Source organism: Geotrypetes seraphini, chromosome 4, assembly GCF_902459505.1.
Source record: "Geotrypetes seraphini chromosome 4, aGeoSer1.1, whole genome shotgun sequence".
Lineage (NCBI taxonomy): Eukaryota > Metazoa > Chordata > Amphibia > Gymnophiona > Dermophiidae > Geotrypetes > Geotrypetes seraphini.
This window is the reverse complement of record NC_047087.1, coordinates 210,266,240-210,293,454: the sequence shown is the minus strand read 5'-3', so window position 1 is coordinate 210,293,454 and position 27,215 is coordinate 210,266,240. Positions and strand designations below refer to the sequence as shown.

The 27,215-nt window shown below is 40.6% G+C and overlaps 1 protein-coding gene across 4 annotated transcripts in view; it reads left to right on the top strand.

Moving 5' to 3' along the window:
• Positions 1-27,215, top strand: part of LOC117359853 (hornerin-like) — a 153,108-nt gene that overhangs the window by 93,307 nt on the left and 32,586 nt on the right. For 3 of the 4 annotated variants that reach the window (XM_033943235.1, XM_033943234.1, XM_033943233.1), the window contains one exon: positions 17,243-17,438. The exons of the other annotated variant lie outside the window; for it this stretch is intronic. In XM_033943235.1, coding sequence (XP_033799126.1) covers positions 17,349-17,438 — 90 coding nt within the window. In that variant the 5' untranslated portion in view covers positions 17,243-17,348. The remainder of the gene's footprint in view (positions 1-17,242; positions 17,439-27,215) is intronic. 4 annotated transcript variants of the gene reach the window in all.

Below are 27,215 nucleotides of genomic sequence, written 5' to 3'. Positions count from 1 at the left end.
TTACTGTACTCTGCCCTATCACGTCCTCTGGAAGCGCATTCCAGGTGTCCACCACACGTTGGGTAAAGAAGAACTTCCTAGCATTCGTTTTGAATCTGTCCCCTTCTATCTTTTCCGAGTGCCCTCTTGTTCTTTTATTTTTTGAAAGTTTGGTTTTGGTGGGTAGAGGTTGGGTTGGTTGCAGCTTTTGCGGAAATGTGCTATGGGGATGAATTGTGGACAGTGTGGCTTATAAAGTTATGTATTATATATGCTTATTCTGCTCATGTGCGGAACCGCCATGGGTGACCGGCATGACTGCGACACCATGAGTCTTGCTCTGGGAAGTGGGGTTTGCTGGAATGGGATGAATGTGGTGAGATGGGCTAATTAGACACCGATTAGCCTCAAGGGGTTTGAGTTTTGTGAGTTGAGCTAGTTTGACACCAATAGTTCAAAAAAGATTTATGGTTGTTAAGCTACACTGAATTATTTCTGTAGGAAAATGTTATATTTATATGAATTCATTGATCGATAAGTTTAATAAAGCTGCGGCCCATGCTTTGCCATTACTAAGTGTTATTGCGTCTTCTTTAGTAATGATTATATTGAGGAGTGATGCGAATGCCAGTGTTATAGTCTGCCATCATGTGTACATCCCTTCTTCCTTTGAATCTGTCTTCCATTGGTTGTTGTTTTGGGTATTTTTTTTAAATATCCTTTTTATTAAGGAGACAAGAGAACAGGAATAACACAGTCAACAATTATACAAACTAGGAAAAATATAACAAGGGCAAACAGCAAAACATGTAATACATAGCAGGAGAGGAGACCCTGTGCCTCCCGCCAAAAGTGAGTCCTCTAGTAAGGGCCGCTCAGGAGCAGAAGCACACCCTTATGTCTTGGTGAAATTTTCACCTTGCTCTTTGCTTAAGTAACCAAGGTTCTCTGGAAAGCTATCTAAGTGACTGTGCAGATAGTGCTAAGCCTAGTCTGTTGAAATGATAAGAACCTATCCTCTACTAATTGTGTGTAGTTGTCTGCCTTCTTGTTGCCAAGAAAGTTTTTCCAAAAGAACAAATGAATACCAGGCACATATTCGATTTCATTCATTGATACTATGAAATGTGGATTATTTATAAATTGTCTGATTTGTGGACCATTGAAAATTTCTGCCTTCAGTTTTTCCATGGTAAGTCCAGGTAACATATGTGCTATTGTATATATTCAATACACAAACCATTATTCAAAGCCATTACAAATTGTTTCATCAGGCCTAGCTTTATATGTAGTAGCAGTATGATTCTATCTCATGCTACCAAAACACATTGCATCAATCATAGGTTTAAAAAACATCATTATATGAGGGCTGATTGAAAAGTAATAGACTGCCTCTGTTTTTCTTTTCAAGAAGTAGTCGTGGTAATGTTGTGCTAGTTCTTGTGAAGCTTATATATCAATGTTTCTGAACTTGCAGTTGGACTGCTGTAGTCTTCATTGTTGGGTCGCAGCGAGAGGAAGAACTTTGTACATTTTGTCATAGCAGATGAGAAAGACATGTCTGTGAGAGTACACCAGAGGGTAGATGTGAATCACTTGTTTACTCTTTCTAAAAATACTAGGACTAGGGAGTATGTGATGAAGCTACTAAGTAGTAGATTTAAAACAAACCGGAGAAAATATTTTGTGATACAGCATATAATTAAATTCTAGAATTTGTTGCTGGAGAATGTGGTGAAATCAGTTAGCTTAGCAAAAAAAGAAAAAAAAAGTTTGGATAATTTCCTAAAAGAAAAGTCCATAGGTCATTATTGAGATGGCTTAGAAAATCCACTGCTTATTTTATACTGCTTATCCTAGGAATATGTTTTACTACTTAGGATCTAGCAAGGTACTTGGGGCCTGGGCTAGCCACTGTTGGAAACAGGATACTGGGCTTGAAGGACCTTTGGTCTGCCCCAGTATGGTAATACTTATGTTCATAGGTTCTTATGGTGGAAACTTTTGGCAGGCTTGAGAGATTAGTCTATGAGGAACAGGGAAGGAGAAGGTTTGATGGCACCTGTTGTAATTCCCCCCCCCCAAAAAAAAAAAAAAAATGTTTTGTTTTCTGTTGTGGTAGATTTGATGGTTCTTGGGGTAGTGGTTAGGTTTTAGGGTAGAGGTTAGCAGAGTTTGGGGTGGGGTGAAGAGGTCGCAGCTATGGAGTAAATGGAAGAAAATGGGGGCATTGATCTCAGATAGAGCTAGGAGATAAAGTCATAAATAATTAAAATGTATCACTCATAGGCAACACTGCTATGAGGAGAGGCCGGCCTGATTTTACTGTGAGTTATGTGTTTATGATGTTTTAAAAATACAAAATTAAAAGAAGTCAGTTTTGTCACCAAATAACTCTCTACGACTTTGAAGTCATTTTGGAATGTTTGATGTTTTATTTGGATTGAATTATGAGTTAAAGATGATGTGATAGTTAATAAAGCTGCAGACAAATTATTGTTCCACAAATTTGTGTGTGTGTTTATCCTAGGATGAGCAGACTGTATATTCTCACATGTGGGCGATGTCTTCCATTCAACCTGGTACGGACAGTGCAAACGTGCACTGTCACTTTAAACTTTTTGCAAGTCTCGAGGCTGCCCATATCACGCATGCACCGGTGCCTTCTTTCCCATCAGTTCTCAATTTTCTGTTGAGCTGAGAAGCTGTGTTCTTTTGGAGTTCTTCAAAAACACATCAAACTTTGGTTTATGTGCTTTAGTGAGATTGTTTTTCTTCATTATTTTTATTTATTTTCATAGTTCTTTCTTTTTCTTGTAAAAAAAATTTCATTTTTCCCCCCTTAAATTTTTTTCAGGCCTCGGGCAACTTGAAACCTCTTTGCTGACCTTTTTTTAATTTTACTTGATCTCCATTGAGTCCTTCGATCTTGCTTCAGTGGCCATTACTTCCATGCCAAAGCCTTCTAGTGGCTTTAAGCAGCACACCCAGTCCAACAGTACCTTCTCAGACACTGATTAGAGCTAAGAACTGTTTGGATGTTTTTTTCAATGTGTCAAATATTTTGAATGTGCTTGTGACTCTGGACTTGAGACTGCTGGGAAAGCTTTGGGTTTGAATTTCATTTATTTTTCCACTGTAAGCCGTTTTGTGCCTTTAATTGAACTGTTTTTCATTGGAGTGGCTGCCTAGATTTCCACTATTGAAAATCCATATCTTCATTCTTTGCTTACTGTGCTGCTCCTATTGTTGAAAGAGGAAGATAATTTGCACAAGCATTTAAATGGTGGAGTTTTTTTTATGACCAATGATGACTAAAGGACTTGCTTGTTTTGCAGCTTATGCTGATATGATAAGTACCTTGGTGTGATATGAGTTCTTTTTTCTCCACCGCATGTTGTGTATTTTGATCCCTCTACCCCAATAGAAGAGGATAAGGAAGTAGGTGTACAGTATATAAGAGATTCTAAATTATCCTGTTAAGTGGACATTGACATTTCAATGCTCCCAATCTCCATCACATGCCACGAAGGAATATGACTCCAATTTGTCTCACCATTCATCCTCTCAAAGTCCAGAGCTCTTGGCTAAGGAGTTGTATGGGATTTATTCAGATTCATTTCCCCACCTACTCACAGGAGACCACCTCCAGAGAGCCTCTCATTTATGAAATTTATCAGACAAATGGGGTAAGATCTACTAATCAAGATGGAGTCAGAGTCTGAACCTAGGGCAAAACTCTTTGACCATTTAGATTATGAGCAGATGCCAAAGAATTGTCTAAAGCTTCCCTTTCATAACTTAATAAAAGACACTGGGGCTCTTAATCGAAAGAGAAAAACATCTAAAAACTGGCCTAAGTCAGCACTTAGACGAACATTGTCAAAATATGTCCAAGTGCCGATAATAAAAAGGGGTTTTGGACGTATTTATAAATGACCTAGGCTGAACGGCCTTAGCTAAATGGGGCATTTCAGGAGGAGTGTTGAGGGCAGGAGTTTGGCAGGATGTGGGCTGGCTTAGACTTAGTCATACTGCATATATAACCAAAAGTTATACAGCACAGAATCGACAGAACTTGGACGTTGTGATTTAGACTATTTAAAACATGGTCTAAATCACAAAAACCCACCTAAAGTGACCAGATAAGCACTGCAAACACATAATACAGACCCCCACATACTACCCCCAGTGATCACCAACCCCCGCCATAAAAATATTAATCACAACTTGAAAATTGTGCCTCCAGAACATCATCACCTGGCAGCCTGGCATAGGAAAGACTAGTCGTGCTGCACAGAGGCATCTTAAGCCAACTTGGAGGTGGGTTAAGGACCCATGGAAAGTAGGACCTATGCCCATAAGCCTCTGTAATCACTGCATTGATATTGAAACATGTACACTCCCCTATACACCCCCCAAACCCTTTTGTACTGGCATATAGGTGGCTTCTGTAGCCATAAGGGCTATTGGGGTGGTAGATAAGTGGGTCTAGGGGATTCTGGAGGTGGTTTGGGGGGCTCACCATGACCTGTAAGGGAGCTGTAGTAAGATGAAGACATGGCACCCTTTTTGTGAAGTTCACAACAGTGCCCTGTAAGGTACTCCACTATTTAGGTGTCATGTCTGGTTGTCCAGTCCATTACTTTGTAGACCCCTCTCAAGTCCAAAATGTCTGTGTCTAGGCATTTTTGCCTTGGACAAAAAGTTGGATGAAAATGTGGTATAAAGATGGGCGATTTAGCAGCTCGGACGATCAGATCGGCAAGATGTATAGTTAGATGATTTTCGAAATGGAAAATAATTTGGACGTATTTTTGAAAATGTGTCGTAAGCTATCTTTTACTTTGGACGACTTGCGACTTGGACGAAAATGGACTTAGACGTTCCTTTCGATTATGCCCCTCACTATGTTTAGAAATTGGGAAGTGACCCTTCTGGTTTCTGTGGCTCCACAAAAGCTTGACTCCTTATTCAGAGCCTAATTTTGCCCAGGATTTGACAAACCTCACTTCCAGGATCAATCACTCCTTGAAGAGTCTGTGTTAAAGAGGGCTAGCAGCTCCAGAACCTATATTAGCTCCCCTCCTGATAGAGAAGGAAGAACTTTAGACACATTTGACCATAAACCTTTTTTAAACTCAATGTTAAACTATTAGAATATTGAGTTACAATTTTAAATGATCTTTTAGATGAAGTCAATACAAAAACTATCTCATTATGAACAATTTATTCCTGATGACTAATTAAATGAGTTTCAACATCTTTCTAATGACTTATTAGAAATAATAATAATAATAACTTTATTCTTATATACCGCCACAATCTTGCGACTTCTAGGCGGTTCACAATGAAGAAAAGCTGTACAGGCAGCGAATTACAGAGTATAGCATTGAACATCTTGTGATAGTACAAGGAAAATTACAGGGTCAGTGAATTACACGGTTTCACAATGAGTAACTTTATACAATCGGCGGAAATTGAGAGCATAAGTAGGAAAGGAGAAAGGAGATTGCGCGGTCAATGAGTTACAAGGTGCAAGACTGAATAGATGATAAAGATAACTTAAGAATGTTGATGAGAACTAATTTGTTATCTTGGTACATTAACGGAGGACGGGCACCAGTGAGCAAACTGGTAACAATTAAAGGTGGAATTTTGGCTGATGAGGGTGGACGGGCTTCTTAGGATGGGAGGAGGCTCTGATTTTAGGAGGGAAGTCTGGTTAGGTTATGAATTTCTTAAACAGGGTGGTTTTTAGTTCTTTCCTAAAGACACTATATGATTCTCTGGCGGCATCGGTGAAGTAGCCTAGCCAAGTGTGCAGTCTACCTGCTTGGAATTTGAATGTTCTGTCAAAGAAGGTATGATATCTACAGCCTGTGATATTTGGGTAGGTAAAGAGGTTACGGTTTCTGGTAGGCCTGGTAGAGGAGTGGAATTCAAAGTGAGGTAGTAGGTAGCTGGGGGCCAATCCCCAGATTAGTTTGTAGCAGAAGCAGGAGAATTTGAACAGAATTCATGCTTCAATTGGTAACCAATGAAGGAGTTTGTAGAATGGACTAACATGATCGCTTTTCTTTAGTCCGAATATTAAACGGATGGCCGTATTTTGAACTATTCTCAGTTTTCTCACATTTTTTTTAGGTATCCCCAAGTAGACAATGTTGTAGTAATCCAGGGTGGATAAAATCAGTGACTGTACCAATATTCTGAAGGATAGCGGGTCGAAGTATTTTTTTATGGTTTTCAGTTTCCAAAGGATGAAGAAGCATTTTTTGGTCACTGAGTTTATGTGATCGGTCAAGGTCAAGTGGGTGTCCAGGGTGACTCCCAGTATTTTTATGGTTTTTAGTATTGGGTGATCATGGCCATTTACATGTATTGTAGTTGCGGAGATTTTTTCGTTTGGGCTAGCAAGGAAAATCTTTGTCTTTTCTGAGTTTAGTTTCAGTTTGAAGTTTAAAGTCCATTTTTCTATTTCGGTCATGATGGAGGAGATATGTTTTGAGTTGGCTGAGGTCACATTTGTTATTGATATTAATATGGAGATGTCATCTGCGTATATGTAATAAGTTAGGTTAAGCCTTTGTAATAGGTGGCCTAGGGAGGAGATGTATATATTGAACAAGGTGGGAGATAGGGGGGAGCCTTGTGGGACTCCCGAAGGGCTTTTCCAGGGTTTAGAGTAAGTTCCTTCATGGACCACTTGATAAGACCGTTTGGTTAGGAATCCTTTGAACCAGGTCCATACTCTTCCTGATAGTCCCATTTCATCTAGAACCTAAGCATTGTTTCGTGGTCCACGAGATCGAAGGCGCTGCTGAAGTCTAACTGTAGGATCAGGGTGCTGGAACCTTGATTGAAAAGGTCGTATAGGTGGTTAAGGAGAGAGCCTAGGACTGTCTCAGTACTGAATCCTTTTCTGAATCTTGATTGGTGGTCATTTAGGAGAGAGAACTTATCTAAGTGATTTACTAATTCCAAGTTGACCAGCCCTTCCAGCATTTTGGTGAAGAAGGGGGTGCTCGCTATGGGTCTGTAGTTGGACGCCATTGTGAGCGAGATCTTCTGGTCTTTGGGTATGGGTGTGATTAGGATGTGTCCCATATTTTCCAGGTAAGTTCTGTTTTTGAGAGAGTATGTTGCCCAGTTAAATAGATCCCTTTTAAATTCTGGTATTGCATCTTGCATGAACTGAGACGGACATTCATCTAGTAGACAATTTGATTTGGAGTATTTGTTGAAGAGTGCAAGGAAGTTGTTCCAATCTGGGGGCTCGAAATGCTTCCAGCTCATGTCGCCACTGGATTCACTATTCTGCGATTTGAGATTGAGTTCGAGATTGGATGGAGGAGGGGGTATTGAGGCTCTTAAGTCGATGATTTTTTTCCTAAAGTGGTTGGCTAGGGTGGTGACCGCTGGGATTTGATCATGATGGTTCTGTAGTATCTGTGTGGTGTCTGTTATGAGAAATTATATGACAAGCTCAGTCTTTGGTGCTTTTGATGACACCTCACAAGCATTTAAGTATTTCCTAATACCAAAGAAGACTGGAGGTCTTCATCCAATCCTAGATCTCTGTGCTTTCAACAAATACTTAGTAAAGCAGAAGTTCAGAATGGTCTCTTTGGGAACCCTGTTACTAATTTTGGCCTTTATCTGCCATCCATGTTTTATGTTTAACAAGCCTTTGCTCTCTAGATCTCAAGGAGGACTACACCATGCTTGGGCTAGGCTGACACTAGAAGGTTGTATCACCGCACATAAAGTTAGGGCTATGGCAACTTCAATAGCTCATCTGCATTGCACTCTCATTGAAGATATCTATAAAGCAGCTACTTGATCCTCAGTTCATACCTTCACATCACACTGCTGTCTGGAGAATCATTCCAGGTGAGATAGTTGATTCAGCCAAGGAGTTCTACAAAATTTATTCTCTAATTCATTGCCAACTACTTTTTAGCTAGGGACTCCCACGTGTGAGAATATACTACCTACTTGTCCTAGGATAAAGCGTACACCCTCTTTTATGAACAGATAGCACGGGTTTTAGTGCCAGCAGTGGCGGTAACTGCTCTGACACTCATAAGAATTCTACGGGCGTCGGAACAGTTACTGCCACAGCCAGCGCTAAAACCCGCACTATGCGTTCATAAAAGAGGGGGATAGTTACTTATCTGTAACAAGTGTTATCCAAGGACTGCAGGAAGATATTCTCACAACCCTCCCTGCTCCCCTAGTTGGCTTCTTAGCTTTTTTACTAAACTGATGGTCCCATGAGTCAAGGCAGGGCGAGAAGGCACTGATGTGTGCACGATGTGGGCAGTCTCAATTTTAAAGTGACAGTACACATTTGCACTGTCTGTACCGAGTTACATGGATGACGTCGCCCACATGTAAGAATATCTGCCTGCTGTCCTCTGATAACACCTGTTACAGGTAAGTGCTTTATTGGTTGTTTGTTGATTATGTTATAGATATGCAGGTGACAGAATGCAAATGCTAATGTTATGCATCTCCATTTGCAATAAGAGTTCTTGAGGATTAGATCTTTTAAATATTCCTCGGCTCTGAATGAATCAGTCTTTACTGGAGCCACCATCATGGTCTTTATCTTACTCTTTCACACTTAGAATGTGGCTTGCAAATAACAAGATACTGTGAGCTTCCATAAGTATATGCAAAATCTGTGTTTGAATATAGACATTAATAATCATCTATAAAGGGGTCTGGTCAGTAGGTGATTCACTCCCAAAGATTTACTGTAACATTTGTTTGATCGAGACTGTTATAAAACCATCAGACCGGAGACCTGTGTTTAAAAAATTCATAGGTTTGTATAAAGAGATGTGCAGACAAAAATGATATGTTTCAGTCATTAGGATTGCTTTATTATATGAAGGAAATTGTGTGGCTTGGACAGCGGATTTTTGAAGCCAAGACAATGTTTGGAATTAATATTAAAGGCTTTTGAAATCAGAATATTATCAATTTAAACACAGAGTTTCCAATTTTTGATTCTGATTTGTGGAAAGTGAAGTTTCAGTGTTGCCTTTTTATTTCTTTGATCCACCCGTGCATTGTTTCTGCTGGTCTGTGTTGTGACATCCACCTGGAAAAAGAAGCAGAGTATTTGGTGCATCCGCCCAACACTTCCTTCCCTAAATAAGGTATAATTACAAGTACATTCTGCTCATTTATTTATTACTAGTTAGAAGACAACATCTTATGCTAGTCACTCATTTATTTCATCAACCATAAACATGGGAAGAGTCTTAGGCCTGAGAGATAAGAATAAAATCACCTGCTGAAAATTAAAAGAATGGAAAATAAAATATGAATGCAAAAGTTATATCTTATTTTAGTTCTGTTTTGTTCAATGGTTTAAAATTTATTTTTAATTGTATTTCAACAAGTAATTTATGAGGCCATAGAAGACAATTATCTCTGAATAATAGAAGATACCACTGAAAAAAAAATTCTCATCTTAGGGCTCCTTTTACAAAGCCACGATAGCGGTGGCTGCTGCGGTAATCATTCTGAAATCCAGAGGGATTTATTGGGTGTCGGAGGGTTTGTTGTACGACAGCTACTACTGCAGCTCTGTAAAAGGAGCCCTAAGTGCTTTCCACAATCTATAAGATTTATTTCAGCTCTCGTTCTTTACTGCTTTATTTATGTGCTCACAATAAAATTGTTTGACGCTGTAACCCAATGGACAATTAATGTAAACTTATAAATTCAATCCTTGAAACTCTGAAGGGGGAAAGTTATCAGTGTTAAAGCTATAAGGAGGATGTTTTATTTAAAAACAACAACAAACAAACCTTAGATTAACACAGTACAGGGTTAGTGAAGAAACTGCATTGTAAATATTTAGAAGAGACAAAACAATCAAATATATGAAAAAAAAAAACCCCAAACAACCCTTATTACGATGAAAATTCTAAAATGTAGATTGCAATGAATGAAATAAGCTACATTATAGATGGAAAAAGCTAGAGTTATTTAACCATCATGAAAACACTGGGCTTCAAAGTCACTGCCTAATGCTCCTGGGCTGCTTCTTAAAGGAGTTATGGAGTGTTTCCTTGAGGATCCGTTCAACCTGGAAGGCCTCATGTATAAATCCCCCATCCTCCCAAAAGCCCTCCTCCCATGTCCCTGGTGTCTAACAGGCATCTGGTTCAAAATGGCCACTAGGGATCATTTCTCCATATAATAAATGTGTTGCATATTTTATTTTTTCATTACTTTGGCTTTCATTTTGGACAGTATCAAAAAGTTCCACTCTTTGAGTACTAGGACTACACTGTCATCATAGCCATCTTTGGAAGATGAGCTTGACTAGAAGCACAAATCACAATAGCAGGAAATGTGATTTTTGTTTTGTTTTTATCAACATGTCATGCACTTTTATTGTGAACTATCTGAAGTTCTCCCCCCCCCCCCCCAATACTGAACTTTGTTCAATGTACTATAGCCATCACAATGAAACATACTGAACAGAAAAGATATGTATGGGGCTGATATTCAGCTTGCTCTGTTCAGGGTTTTTAAGCCTCTTATGGCCACATGATTAATTAAGACCTGATATTCAAAATTGTACCAAATCAGGCCACTGACATTGTTTTAGAGTAGCACACGAAAATTGTTCAAGCACCGGTTGATAATCAGACCAGTGTCTGTGCTGTTGTTGTTACGTGCCATCGACTCTTGCTCAAGTCCTAAAGACTTAATGAATTGTGGATCTAAAAAGAAATTGGTTTTGTGCTAGTCCGGAAAGGTCCTCCAGCATCATCCCCATGGTTGTTTTCAATGTGTGCAGCCATCTGATTGCAGGTCACCCTGTTCGCCAGTGAATAAAGTTAGGATGGCCTTTCTACAGTCCTTACATTATCCACTTCCTTACCTGGTTAGAACTGAACATTTCCACTAACCAAGTAAATCCCAGCTAGGCCTGGCCCCTGCCCTTGACTGCCCCATCACTACCCCAACAGTGCTGCAGAGGTTAAGAGGAGATATTCAGCAGTCATGCCCAATTTAATGCCTTTGAATAACCCACTCGGCATCGTTTAACAAAACAGAAACCTCTAGTGCCCATTTAAACCATTTTGAATATAGAACCCTTTGATTCCTTTTACAATGTATGATAGAAGCAAAATAAATATTTCCAGTTTGTATCGTCGTTTGAGTAATTGTTGGGACTCCTTAAATACTGCAAAGTATTCTTGCTCTGAATGCCATCAAGAACTGAACCAATGGATTTCACATAGAGGATTTTACACTGCTATTAGATCAGTAAACCAATGTTGAATGGGAATATATTATTATAAATAATATATAAATCTTATAACCTAAAAAAATTACGGGCTCTTTTTCTAAAGCTTAAGATGCAATAACAGAATTAACACATGCTAAATGCTAAGAAGCTCATTTTATACCAGGGATCTCAAAGTCCCTCCTTGAGGGCCACAATCCAGTCGGGATTTCAAGATTTCCCCAATGAATATGCATTGAAAGCAGTGCATGCACATAGATCTCATGCATATTCACTGGGGAAAACCTGACTGGATTGCGGCCCTCAAGGAGGGACTTTGAGACCCCTGTTTTATGCCTATGAATATCTTAGCTTTAAATGCACCCTAAACTTTAGTAAAAAGGCCCTATAATAATTAATTGTGAATCTGGCCAGAAAATGTCACTGCTAACTGATTATTGGATTTCTCTTCCTTCCAAAAACTATTCAGCATTCCAATTTTATCCTCTCAACAAAAACTGAAACTATAATTAAGAACCAAATCTCAGTTTTCTAAATATGCTGTGTTACCATGTTATTGGATCATTGGCTAAACCTGTGTCATGAGAACATGTTTTTAAGAATACGCTATAAACTCAAGGGGTCCTTTTATCAAGCTGCGGTAGGGGTTCAACGCACATAATACCGTGCGTTAAACCGCCCGCCACGCTAGCCGCTAATGCCTGCATTGAGCAGGTGTTAGTTTTTTAGCCGGCCGCGGGGGTTAGCACGTGATGAAATGGCCGACGCGCTAACCCCACTAGCGCGACTTGATAAAAGGACCCCTAAATCTTGAATGAAATTAAACAAAATTGCATTGTTATTTATAGAAATATTGTCTAAGAAAAATTGTTCTAATGCATTAAATCTTACGTCCAGAGACTTGACTATTCTGTTGACAGGAACCAACCCCAACTTGAGAGCTCTGGGAGCTCTGACTTGACTGTCCTCCACAGCTACTGCCCTGGACAGACATAGATGTTTCTGATAAAATAGAATAAAACAGAAGAAGTTTGATTCTGTGCAGTACTGCTATAGAGAAACCTTTTAAAAATAACTTTGTAACTATTATAGGATAGTCAAGAATTAATTACCACAATCCTTGGCCAAAAAGCCACAAATTTCAAATGTTTGGCCACTCAGTTTACATTTAATGTAAAACTAAATACTAGCTGCCGGATTCTCTAAACGGTGCGGTTGTCAGAAGCTTCCGGCAAGGATAAGCACCAGAAATATAGGCCAGGGTTTTCAAGGCCTAGATTTCCAGCGCTTACCTTTGACATGGATTGCACCTATGTAGGTACTTTTTGGCAGCTAATGCCACTTCTGTAGTTAGCCATGCCGATAGGGGTTTCAAAGCATTGATTGAACCATATCCATGTCAATCTCTTCTTGGTTGGACTGAGAACCTTTCAGCACCCCTTCATATAAACAATTAATATTGAATGAAATAAAATTACATTTTCTCATGAATTCAAGCATTTTTTTCTTGCACTGATTCATTTTCAGAATTTATATATGCAGACCTACCGAAAGATAGCACAGTGAAGTTAAGAGATGATAGGCTCAGGAGTAATCTTAAAAATATTTTTTAAAGAAAGGGTGGTAGAGGCGGTGGAGACAAAGACTGTGTCTGAATTCAAGAAAGCGTAGGTAGGCATGTGGGATCTCTTAGGAAGAGTAGGAGATAATGGGTGCTGTAGATGGGCAGACTGGATGGGCCATTTGGCCTTTATCTGCGGTCATGTTTCTAGCAACCATTTTAATTAGACAATTACAATAATTCATCAATACTTACTTCCAGAGACTTGATCTTTCTGCTGGCAAGAGTTATTCACTACAACCTGAGAACTCTGGGAGCTCTGACTTGAGTGTCCTCCACAGCTACTAATCTGGACAGATGTAGCTGTATCCAATAAAATAGAATGGAACAGAATACAAAGTATAATTCTTGAAGAGTCTTTATTCATAATTTTCTGAAGTTTACACATTTTCAACTTTTTAAAAGATAGTTGTTTTTTGTTTTTTTTTTTGTCAATTTGTAAACCTTTGTAGTAGATTTATGGCCCTTTTTCCAAAGCCGCAGTAAATGCACAGGAGCCCATTCATTTCCAAGGGTTTTGATGCATTTACTGCAGAAACATCACTACCATGGCTTTCTAAAAGAGGGCCTTAATTTTTTTGTGATAGCTGGTTTTCCCTTTCTTCCAGGGATTACAAACACTCACAATAAAGTATTCCAAATTCCTTCTTTATAGTAGAGCTTCAACTAGCTTTGTGCCAAAACATACACACACCCCCTCCCATTTTACTAAGCCCAATGGCACGGGCATGCACAGCAAATGCTCCAATGCCCATAGCAATTGAATGGACATTAGAGCATTTACCAAGCAGCACTCTGCTGTACAGCTAAGTAAAAGGGCCCATTAATTGTAAATTAAAATTTAAACTATGAGGGGCTCATAATCAAAAAAAAAAAAAAGTCTAAAAAGTGGGCTAAATGGCTACTTGGACGATCAAAAAGCCTGATCGTCCAAGTACCCATAATCAAATCTGGTTTTAGACGTATCTAAAACCAGCTTAGGCCTTTCCCCTGCCTCTAAATGCACAGAGAGAAAAGAAACATTTTTAGAGGAGGGGAAAGGGCGGGAGGTGGGCTGACCTGGACCTAGGCGTGCCCATGTGCCTATGGCCCTGCCCACAGGAGGGGCCTAAGACAACCGGACTGATTCCAGCTGGCCCAGGCGCCTCAAGCCCCACCTGTGGGCAGGGTTTGAGCTGCCTGGGCAAATCAGGCCCTAAGGCCAGCCATTCCCGTGATGGCTGGCCTGTCGGACGGACGGGCTTGGCACCCCTCCGTCCGACCAACTTTTTTTAAGGTATGGGGAAGGGGGTAGGGGTAGGGGGTTGTGGGGTCGGCAGGGGGGTCATGGGTCAACGGGGTCCAATTGGGAGTTTGGGGGGCGGTGGTGGAGGGGTTTTATCGAGGGCATGAGGGCCTGGGATTCTTCCTGCTCATATTTTAGTGGGGTGGGGGTGGGGGTTAGTGTCGCGGGCCAGGAGGGCTTGGGCTCCCTCCTGGCCGGATCGTGTGGGAGAGGGAGAAAGGGAGGAAGATCGTTGAGCCAGGAGGGCTTGGGCTCCCTCCTGGCCCCATCGGAATCGGACGGTGGGGAGGTGAGGGTGCCGCCGGGCAGGAGGGCTTGGGGTCCCTCTTGCTCGATTGTTGTAAGGGGGAGGGCTCATCGCTGTAGGAGAGATGGCCAGGAGGGCTTGGGGGGAGGGGGGAGGAAGATCGCTGGGCCAGGAGGGCTTGGGCTCCCTCCTGGCTGGATCATTTGGGGGAGGGGGTAGGAAGATTGCGGGGCAAGAGGGCTTGGGCTCCCTCTAGCCCCCATGTTGTCGGGGAAGGTCGCGGCTGGCAGGGCAAGAGGGCTTGGGCTCCCTCTAGCCCCGATGTTGTCGGGGAAGGTCGCGGCTGGCAGGGCAAGAGGGTTTGGGCTTCTCTTGCCCCGATGTTGTCGAGGGAGGTGGATTCTGTAACTGGTGTTGTTTTTGACAGACACCAGTTACAGAATCCAGTTTTTAGGCAAAGGACTGGCTCCTCCTTCGCCTAAAAGCTCTTGTTTTGGACATTTGGGGCTTAGACTTTTTTTAAGTTGAGTATATGGTATAAGTTTAGATGTAGTGGTGGTCGGTCTGGGCGTTTAAATAGCTGAACGTAGAGGCAGGCCATTATTTTTTTTTAAAACTCCTTTTGTACATTTTGTTTGATAATGGACATTTTCCCTGCTTCTACTTTCAACATTTAAGGCCTTAGGCCAAAAGGGGACTTAGCCGTTTTTTTTTTATTATGACCCTCTGAACCTTTAATCATTAACAAAATTAAATATAATTAAATTGTCAGTAATAGAATTTTCTTTCCTTGTATTAAATCACGTTTAATGTTTAAGAATGAAGAAATCCACAAAGATAGTACAGCATTTTATAATTAGTTGTAATAAATTAAAACTTACATGAATTATTTACTGAAATCTGGGAGCTCTGACTCCCCTGCCCTCCACAGCTACTGCCCTGACCAGATGTAGATGATTCTGAAGAGAGAAGAGAAAAGGAATTATGATTCTATGAATGTAAACATCTCTAAAGATAAATCAATAATTTTTAAATCGTTTCTATGAATAAAATATCGCAATGAAATAAAACTTACGTCCAGACACTTGACCTTTCTGTTGGCTTGAGTTATTCATTATAACCTGAGTGCTCTGTGAGCTCTGACTCCCCTGTCCACAGCTACTACCCTGGCTAGATGTGGAGGTTTCTGAAGATAAAGAACAGAAAATAAAAATCATGACTCCATGAATAAAAAGATCACACAACAATTTTTTTAAACTCACAGTTTCTAAATCAGAAGTATTATAATGAAATAAAACTTACGTCCAGACACTTGACCTTTCTGTTGGGAGGAGTTATTCACTACAACCCGAGAACTCTGGGAGCTCTGGCTCTGCTGTCCTCCACAGCCACTGCCCTGACCAGATGTAGATGTTTCTGAAGAGAGAAAACAGAAAATGAATTATGACTCTAAACATGAGAAAACAGAAAATGAATTATGACTCTAAACATCTCTAAAGATCAATCAATAACTTTTAAATAATTTCTAAGAAAAAGTATTGCAATGAAACAAAACTTACGTCCAGACACTTGACCTTTCTGTTGACAGGAGCCAGTTGCAACCTGAGAGCTCTGACTCCCCTGTCCTCCACAGCTACTACCCTGACCAGATGTAGATATTTCTAAAGAGAGAGAAGAGAAAAGGATCTATGATTGTATGAATGTAAATATCCCTAAAGATCAATCAATAACTTTTAAATAGTTTATATAAATAAAGTAATATTGCAATGAAATAAAACTTACGCTCAGACACTTGACCTTTGTGTTGGGAGGAGTTATTCACTACAACCTGAGAACTCTGTGAGCTCTGGCTCTGCTGTCCTCCACAGCCACTGCCCTGACCAGATGTAGATGTTTCTGAAGAGAGAGAACAACTCCTGTATGATTCTATGAATGTAAACATCTCTAAAGATCAATCAATAACTTTTAAATAGTTTCTACAGAAAAAAGTATTACAATGGAGCAAAACTTACGTCCAGACACTTGACCTTTCTGTTGGCAGGAGTTATTCACTACGACTTGAGAGCCGTGTGAGATCTGACTCCCCTGTCCTCCACAGGCATTGCCCTGGCTTGTTGTAGTTGTTTCTGTAATGTAGAACAGAATACAGACTGTGAGTCTGTGAAGCCTTAGTATTATCTGCTTATATTTTTCTTTTCTGGCTTATTTTATTATAATCTACTTTGCATTGTCTTAAACTGATAGGGCAGAATGGAGATGCTGATGCATGCAATGGTCTTTCATTCACGAATGTTCTGGCACCCCTCCCCCTGATTCCCCTCCTCTTGTCTAAAATTTTAACTTTTTTGTATGAACAAACCATCATAACTGCATTCTTTGGACAGAAAATGTAAACTATAACTCCTTTTGGAATCTAGTGTAATTTATGTGCACCTTAAAACTGGATAATATGTGTCACTATTTGACTGACAGCTATATTGCCCTTCCATCTCAGAGGCTACCCTGAGTTGCTGAATCTAAGCTCACAAACTGAATCCAGGTTTCCTGATTAATAGTGTATCATCCTGATACAGGGCCATTGATTCAAGACTAGGTTATTAAGATATCCTTAACAATGAAATATGAACTCTTTATCTTAGGAAAAGTATTACAAATGATATCAAGATTAGAAGCAACAATCATGAAATATAACTTACGATTATAGCCTTGTCCTATATTTTGGCATGAGTTGTTGCCTTGATTCTGTTGACTTGATGTCTGCTGATTGCATTGTCTTGCACCATTACCACCCTTGGCAGACATGTTTGTCTCTCTCTCTCTTTCTAGTTCAATGCAGAATAATGAGAATGGATCTGTGAGTTTTTGGTCTTGTCTGTGTGAATGATCCATTTATATACCCAAGTAGTGCTCCTCCCTGTGCCACATCAGAATCATGAATGCTTTGGTGAATTCATTGATGAGCAAACAGGAATTCAGCATCACCAAATTAATTATAACAAGTCTCTTAATTTTTGTCCCAAAGGTAAGGTGTATATCTCCCAAAGTAATGTTCTCATTTTGATTAATATGACATAGTGGCATGTTTAAGATATACATTGAAACAAAGAAACTTAGAAATTAATTGCAGATAAAGGCCATGGGCAGGATATACAAAGCACGAGAGGCTACCTGGCTCTCTCTTGTGGTTAGTGGCAAATCTGGAAATTCAGTGTTGGGAAACATAGGCCCCCTTTTATCAAGCCATGTTAGAGTGTTTTAGTGCTGTCCTGCGAGGTAAACATTCCGATGCTTGTAATAATTGAATGAATGTTAGAACCTCAACGGCCAGCAATAAAACGCACTATCGTGGTTTGATAAAAGGGGGCCAAAGCCAGTTAAGCTGATATCCATTGGATGGCCTGCTAACATAAAATCCATAGATAGATCTACTTTTCCTGGCCAGTTATATAGTACTGAATATTGGGTGGCATATGATCTATCCAGTCTGACCACTCAAACCATCTAATATTTTATCATCTCCTAAACAGATCCTATTTACGTTGTCACTTTTAAAGCTTTGAAAACATTGAGTTAGAGATAAAACCATAAACAGTTTTTCAACTGTATTTCATACATTTCATTTGTCAAAAATCATATACAATTGTGTTTTGTCAAAATTTATGGCTCTATTTACAAAACTGTGGTAGAGGTTTCTACTGTGGGCAGGCAAGGTCCATTCTTCGATGCTCATAGGAATTCTCACTGGTCCACAGTAGAAACCTCTAGCACAGTTTTGTAAAAACCAGTGTTAATGTGAACTATTGATGTTTTACTAATAGGCTAAAATGATTTAATGCATTTTATTTACCACAGATCCCATTCATTCAGAGACATGTTTAGTAAAAATGAGCTTTTAATACAGTTGTGCTCTTTTGTAAATCCTACCCAAAATATAGCATTTATAAAACATTTGCAAAATTTCTATTAAAATGCAAGAGATCTAAACACAGGCAAATTAGTTCATATGTATTCATGGATAGATAGTACAACATAAATTAAATTTCATAAAAATACAGAGCAATATTAAAAGTATATATCTGAATAACCTTTGCCTTTAGCCATATAAATAGGTCAGATGTCTCAATTCCTGGATGTTCTGTGACACTATCCGGGTTCTACCACAAAGGGCGTTGGATTTTGATCTTTCATAGATAGTCAAAAATGTATTAAAATTAGTACAATAAAAGGATCACCTTATTTCCCTTTTCTATCTACAACATTTTTAACACAACTATAATACTACTTTATCTTACAAGAAAAACATAAAGAAATACAAGAAACTTTTTTTTCTATTCTACCTTTGTCTACAAAGACTAGGGGACACTCAATGAAACTGCAGAGAAATACTTTTAAAACCAATAGGAGGAAATATTTTTTTCATTCAGAGAATAGTTAAGCTCTGGAATGCATTGCGGTAAGAGTGGATAATGTAGCTGGTTTTAAGAAAGGTTTGGACAAATTCCTGGAGGAAAAGTCCATAGTCTGTTATTAGGACATGGGGGAAGCCTCTACTTGCCTTGGTTCGGTAGAATGGAATATTGCTACTCCTTGGGTTTTGGCCAGGTACTAGTGACCTAGATTGGCCACCATGAGAATGGGCTACTGGGCTTGATAGATCATTGGTCTGACCCAGTAAGCCTATTCTTATGTTCTGCTTTCCTCATCTTCTCTTTAATCTCTTCCATTTACTGTCTGCCTTCTCTCCTGCTCTTTCCATATTGCATCTGCCCTCTTTTTATGCCCCTTTCAGAAACTGCCTCCCTTTCCTTTTCCTCCACCCCCTATTGGTCTGGCATCCATTTTCTTATCTTCCTCCCCCCTCAATTTTCCTCTTTTCACAGTGTCTACCTTCAGCTTTCCACCTCTTCACTCCTTTCAGTATCTCACTAACTCTAGCCTCTTTCTCCATCCAGCATGTGTCCTTTCTTTCTTTATTCCCTCCTTCCATCCAGTATGTGCCCCTCCTTTTCTACCCACTTCCATCTAGCATCTTCCCCTCTCCATTTCTTTCCAGCATCTCCTCCCCCTCTCTCCCCTCCCCACTTCTCTCCAGTGTCTGCTTCGCTCTCTCACACCCCTCCCCACTAATATCCAATGGCTGCCCCTTCCTCCCCCTTCACCCCAATTCCATCTAATATCTTGCCCCCTTCTTTATCTTCCTCCACTTAACTTCCATCAGCATCTGCCCCTCTCTCCTACACCCCAAATTCCATCCAGAATCCTGCCCCTTCTTGTTCTTTCCCTCAACCCCATTCCATCCAGCATCTTCCCCTCTCTTTCCCTCTACCCCATTTTCATCTAGTATCCTGCCACATTCTCTCTCTCTCCCCATCCTCCCCATTTCCATCAGCATTTACATCCCTCTCTCCATCTCAGTTCTACCCATTATCTTGCCCCATTTTTCTCTCTCCCTCCATCACCCTTCCACACAGTATCCTGCTCCCTTCTCTCTCCCTCCACTCCAATTCTACCCAGTATCCTTCCTCCTCACCTCACAACTGCTGCTGTTGCTTTCCTGAACCAGTAGCAGCAGTGGTAGTAAACTTAAATGCAGCCATTGTGGAATCTTCTTACACCTTCCCATGGCTGCTGGCTCTGCTCTGGAAGAAATAAGTGATATTGAAGGGGGGTGGACCAGCAGCCATGGGGATGCCCGAAGGTCCCATGATACTGCATTTAAGTTTACTACCACTGCTGCTAGTTTGGGAAAGTAGAAGAGGCAGTGGCAGCAGAGAAGTGTGGGAAGTACTGGCATGTCAGAGCAGCCCCTCCCCCCTTGGTATGCTACTGGTTAAACAGAAGTTAGCACTTTGAAGAGCTCACTACCTCATCCAACCTCCAAGTTTCTGGATATGTTAAGTTTATATTGCAATAAGGTTATCTTCAATAATATTCTCTATTTTAGGCTCATTGTAGTCAGTGGCGTAGCAAGGGTGGGAAGCGCCAAGGGTAGTGGCACCCCTACCCTGTTCTTTGCTCACCACTTTTTCCCCACTTCCCTGCTGCGTGCATACACCCATTCCCTACCCCCATACTTCTTTAACACCTTCCAGCGTGAGCAGCATCTCCAATTTGCTGTCTGCACCAACCTCAGCTCTCCCGCTGATGTCATTTCGTGGTCCTGTGACCAGGAAGTGACATCAGAGAGAGAGCCAAGGCCGGCGTGAGCAGCAGGTTGGAGCTGCTGCTCACACCAGTAAAGAGCTATAGGTATGGGGGAAGGGAAGGCATACATGATGGGGGGATAGAAAGGAGCAGGTGGTGGCGAAGAGAGGTGCTAGTATCCCTGCCAAGATGTCTGCCCTCCCACCCCCTAACTTTGCCAGTGATAGTAGTTTCTATAGTTTTTCCAGGAATTAGAATAAGCTATTTTTTATATTAGAAACTGATTATCTCTTTTTGAGGGATTTATTGTTTGGAATGAAGCCTGATGGCAGCTTCCTATTACTATGCTAGTAATTTTCCAATTCAGAAACTGGTGCAATTTTCAAGCAAATGACTCCGAACTATTTTAAGAATTTCCTTAAGACATAATTAGTGCCTAGTTAGGTCAATAAAAAGACTTGCAGCCTACATATGAAAATTGCAGCAGAAAGGATTAAGATGGGCTAAAGATAACCCAGTTGCATCCATTTTCATATTACTCCCCAGATTGCTGCACATTCATTTCATTCTGTATTAGTTAGTGTTTTTCTCTTTCTAGGTGAGTAACTCTGCATGTACAGTGTTACTCACCTGATAGTATTGTTGTGAACAGGGTGGAAGAAAGATGTGGATTATGAATAAGACACTATGGAGCCCTTTTACTAAAGCTTAGCATGTAGCAAAAGAATCAGGGCACACTAAATAATAAGAAGCCCAAAGGTATATCAAGGCATGTTAATTAATAGGGGTAAATTTTTATTTTTTTTCAAACTTTGCAAGCTACTTGGGCCAACCCCCTCCTTACCCCTCCGGACCGGTACGATAAATGCTCTGATGCCATTAAGAATTGAATGGGCATTGGAGAGTTTGCCGCATTCGGCTTTGTGAAAGGAAACCCAAATTATTTGCTTGCTGAATCTACTGCTCTCTTCAGAAACTGCTTAAAGGGACTCTTACCAACATAAAATATGTAGAAATTATGTAATATTTATTTGAACATAGTCTGAACGACATCTGTAGCCAAATAATTGTCTTTAAAATGTCATTTGTGAGTTAATCTAATGTTATGTAACAAAATTCAGCAAAGAGGCCATATCTTTGTTTCTGTTTGGACTCACAAGCTCTCTACTAACCATTTGACATCTAATATACCCCCACCCCCTTTTACAAAGCTGAGGTAGCAGCTGCCACATAGCAAATGATCCAACGCCTATTAAATCCCTTTGGGCATCAGAGCGATTACCACAGCAACAGCTACTACTGCGGCTTTGTAAAAGGAACCTATAATGTTCCTTCTTCTCCTGATTGTTCACATGACCAACAGCCTCAGTTGCCACTTTGATATGCATTTCTATGGCCTGGGCATGCGATTGCCAGTCTAGAACCACCATATGATTGCTCAGGAATTCCTCGATCTCTGCTATTGTCAGAGACTCCAGAGCACCAGTCAAGAAACTGGGTGAGTGTTGCTGCCTCTGTGTTGGTGGATGGTGTTTGCCTAGGTCTCACCCTGCTGTAGTTAAGTTGTGTCTTCTAATTTCCTTCTTCAGTATCTTTTCTACTGCGTCTCTCTTCTCCTGTTCCTCTTCACTGCACAACATAGCTTGCAGAACATACTCACTGTAACCAGTCCAAGCTGACCTTCTTATTCTAGGCATGATTTATCTTCCTTACCTCTTCAAACTATTCTTTCAGCAGTTGCTGCTGGAAGAGGAGATGCTTGGGGCCTTGTACCCAATTGCCATTTATTTTATATTGAACACGTTTACTGTGTAAATCCCAACATAGAACTCTACAATCATTCTTAAATTTTTCAGATTCTTTCCTATGTGCTATCTGCAATCGCTTGAAGAGTTTTGTTTGCTCCTCTTTCTCTGTCATGCAATCAAATTATTAGCAATTATTTCTGTATGAGTCTTCTCTTTGGTTTCTTTTCCAAAAACAACATGCTACATACAAACTGTGTAGTTTATTTATTTAAGTATTTCTATACAACTAATGGCCTAAGTGGTTTACATTCAGGTACTCAAGCATTTTTCCCTATCTGTCCTGGGGCAATGGGGGATTAAGTGACTTGCCCAGGGTCACAAGGAGAAGTGTAGGATTTGAACCCACAACCTCAGGGTGCTGAGTCTGTGGCTGTAACCATTGCACCGCACACTATCACCTGAACAATGGACCGCAGTCTGCTAGAAAAACCTGGGTCTGAAGAAAAAAGGAAAGAACTTTGGCTTTTGGAGAGGTCAGACATACAATATTTCTGCTGGATCTTTCCTAGAGACCCTCCTAGCCTAAGTATGGAGCCTTCTCTATATTCCTACAAAGAAAGGCAAGCTGATATCCAAGGCTTCCCACCTTATGTTTGTGAACAGTTAAAGCTGCTAGCTGAGCTAAGGTGACCCCTTTGCTTTAGATAACCTGAAGTGATTGCCAAACCTGATCAACATTACAGGGGGAATACCTTATTCAACAGGACAACTGAGTCTGAGCTTTTGGTGAACATTATCAGGGATTCCTTCTGTAGGAAACTAGATTTAGTTCTCTGACATTCAGCATTATAATGTAGAGCATTGTTGTGAGCATAAGATATTCTGCTGCTAGTATTCTACTCAGGAATTATTTTAGCACTGTAGCAAAATATATTATTTAGATATACTATTGTGTATTCTGTAGAGTGCATATTCTTATACATTTTGCATATTCTTATTATCACAAGTATTTGTTATTCTATAATAAATACATCTATCTATATGTATATATACAGTACTAGTTTTTTAGCCTGTTATATTAACGGGTGCTAACAGCCCTTCTTCCTTACTTTTTTCTTCCTCCTGTCCAGCAACTCCCTCCCCACTTCTCTGCTCCCACTGTCTAGCAGTAGGTCTTGTTCCTTACTCTTACCTCCCTCCCTGTCCAGCAGCACCTCTTCCCTGCTCCCCCTGTACAGCAGTAGTGCTTCTCCCTAATTTTTACCTTCCCCTGTTCAACAGCACCCCCTTCCCTGCTCCCCTTGTCCAACAGTAGCCATTATCCCTTCCTTTTACCTTCCCCCTGTCCAGCAGCACCATTTGTTCAAAATTCCAGCGGTCTCTCCCTATCATCCGGATCATCAGGCCCTCTCCTCCTCTTCCCGTTGCCGGGGTGCCTGCAGCGCCACCTTATGTGGAGCTATCTCCAACACTCACACTCTATCCCTGTTCTCCTGCTCCAGGGTGCTCGATTTCCCCCTCCAAAACGGACGGGGGCGGTGAGGTGAGAAGAGGGAGTGCGGGACACCAGGATGAAGAGGAGGAGGGCGGGATAATGAGTTAGAGTTGATTGCGTGACTGCGTGCGGCGGTCCTTCGCTTCCTCTTCGTCTCCGTGAGCAGTGTTTTTGGTTTTTTTTTTTTCATGTAGGCCGGCATTGTTTATTTTTTTTTCATTGAGGCCGGCTTCCAACCATTGCTGAAACTGCTGCATGCACTGCAAGCCGCAAGCAGCTACACACGACACAAATGGAACACGGCCACGGAGGCACAAATCACGGAGGCAGGGATCACGCCTTTGTAAGTGCGCATGCGCGCTTTGGGTTTTATTATAGAGGATAATATGACTTTGGCACTGCTTATTGGATAACAACAGAATGAAAAAAGTGGAAAATCACTGAACTATGAGCGTCAGGAGCAGCACGGGCCATTCAGCGCGGCTCTCTGTGCTAAAAACTGCTAGCGCAGTTTGATAGAAGAGGCCCTAAGTGTATAGCCCTTGATGGAGACTGCCCCAATTTTGTTGGATGGGCTGAGAACTTTTCAGTGGCCCTTTGCATTTCTTTTTTTAACTTTTGCATTATTATGAAGCTGCAGTAAAACATTCTACATTGGAATCTTATTTCATTCTAGTAGTATTATTGTGTACTTGTTTAAAGTGGGTTCTAAGTTAAGTATTCTTTTGGTTAATTTCTGTGAATAATTGAAGATATCTAAATATATGAAATGCAAAAGAACAAGGGAATCAATAGTCAGACAGTGATGTTCAGTGTTTTGCCATACATCACTACAAATCCAATGAGAGGCTATGTCTGGTCTTTGTTATTGAAATTTTTGGTTTATGCATTCAACAAAATCATATCCAGTTATGAGCGATAGTGAGCACTTAACCATCTGTAGTGAACCACATAAAGATAGGACTAATTTTTAAGCGGTCCAATTTATGCGGTTACTTTGGATTCTTAATGGTTGAATATTAGCATCTAACTGGCCAATTACCAACACTGACACTGGAAACACTCCCAAAGTGGCTGTTTTTGAGTTAGACACCAACTAGATAATTTCTGTGGTAGTAACTGGTTAAGTGCCACTGAATGTAAACAATTAGATCCAAACAAACAATTTAAGCAGTCAGAAGCCATTTTTGTCCAATTAAAATTACTTTGAATATCAACCCCAAGCTGTTTTTATTTTTAGGATTATAATTGGAAAACTTCCTCATTATTAGTTAAGATCTGAGTCCCTCTCCCCCCCTCCCCCCCTCCCCAGCCCATGCAGCGTTCTGTATGTGAGATTTTTGTTTACTTTGGAGTACTGCATCCAGCACTGGTCGCCATCCATGAAGAAGGACACAGTACTACTCGAAAGGGTTCAGAGAAGAGCGACTAAAATGGTTAAGGGGCTGGAGGAGTTGCCGTACAGTGAGAGATTAGAGAAACTGGGCCTCTTCTCCCTTGAAAAGAGGAGACTGAGAGGGGACATGATCAAAACATTCAAAATACTGAAGGGAATAGACTTAGCAGATAAAGACTGATTGTTCACCCTCTCCAAGGTAGGGAGAACGAGAGGGCACTCTCTAAGGTTGAAAGGGGATAGATTCCGTACAAACGTAAGGAAGTTCTTCTTCACCCAGAGTGGTAGAAAACTGGAACGCTCTTCCGGAGTCTGTTATAGAGGAAAACACTCTCCAGGGATTCAAGACAAAGTTGGACAAGTTCCTGCTAAACTGGAACATATGCAGGTGAGGTGAGGCTGGACTCATTTAGAGCACTGGTCTTTGACCTGGGGGCCACCATGTGAGCGGACTGCTGGGCACAATGGACCACTGGTCTGATCCAGCACTGGCAATTCTTATGTTCTTATGTTATTTTGCAGAGAACAATGAAGTGGTAGAAACATGGCTATGACTATTCTCTCCTTGTGATACCTACTGAAAGCACTATTTCTGAAATGTACATTTCTAGATATTTATATTTGGCAACTACCCTGTTTAGGGTCAAAAACTTTAAATTGTTTATCCTCAAAAACAATCCTATGCATGTAAGGAAATAGTAATACTAATCTAGAGGCTATGGCCTACATCCTGGTTTGAAGAGAAAGTAAGGCCTTATGCTGCATTTCTGTATCTCTAGCCAAATCAAGAGCAAGTCTTATTTTTAAACATAAAAACAGTGATTCCAAATATCGAAAAGAAAGTCTCAAAACCAGCAGCATTATTTTCTGAGTAACAACTTCTGGTGAGGATTCCCCAAAAGATTTCAGATTGATAGGTACCCTCTATTACATTTCAACTTTCAGCGTCAGTACGAGGGTCCGCTGAAAAGTTCTCAGCCTAACCCAGAAGAGAGTGTTGTGGAGGTATAAAACTTACAACCTATTCTACACTTTTCTTGACACAACTTGAAAATTTCATGGATCCACATCATTCTCTTCTTGGTTGGGCTAAGAACCTTTCAGCAGCCCCTCGTAGATCTTCTCATGTGCTAAACAAAGAGGGCTTTCATGACATGGGGCAAAGAGTCTGCTAGCATCTTTAGAAACTCTACCAAATATTTTTTGAATATATCCATAGCAGATACTAACAGAGGAAATTTAGTAGTCTCAGATTAAGCCTTCTAGAACGATTTTCCAAATATTTCATGTGTCAGTATGAATAGTTCTTATTTTCAATTGCAGTTACTTCTAAACATTTCATAATTTGTATTTTAGCCACTAAAGAATCCAGTTCTAAGACAAGTTAACCAGATGGCTGTGCCTGAACAAAAACAGTATCAGAAATAGTTACTATATCACTAGTATTTTGCTTAACTGTTCACAGCAAAAAAGATTGCATGCTACTGATAGCCTACAAAAGTGACTAGCTTCAGGACAGCTTCACGATTTACAAGTGTACAGTATAAGCTATGAATATATTGCTTTATAAAAGGTTGTAATAGTAATAATATACTTTGTACAGGAGCCCTGGGAAGAGGAGACTAACAAAGATGGCGGCCTGAATGTGTTTGACTGAACGCTATCGTGCCTTCTTATAATTGTTATGGTTAAAAGGAAATCCAAGACCCAGGTATTCCCTTTGGAACCCGGGCAGCAAATAAATTTGCCTGGCCCGACGTATGCGTTCTTCACACAAGGGCCCAAAGGAGAGCCGGCATAGACAACCTCAGCGTGAAGTGGAGGCATCTTGGAGGGTCCTCACACTTCTTTTGAGGATACCAGCTTATCTCCGGAAGAGCGAAGAATGCCTGCTCAGCCACTCCCCCGACCCTTGTTGCAAGACACGGAGAGTGTGGGGAGCTTAGCAGCTACTTCTGAAAACTGCGAAGAACAGGAGGAAGAACTGGCAGTGAGGAAAGTTTCAGCTGTTTCAGT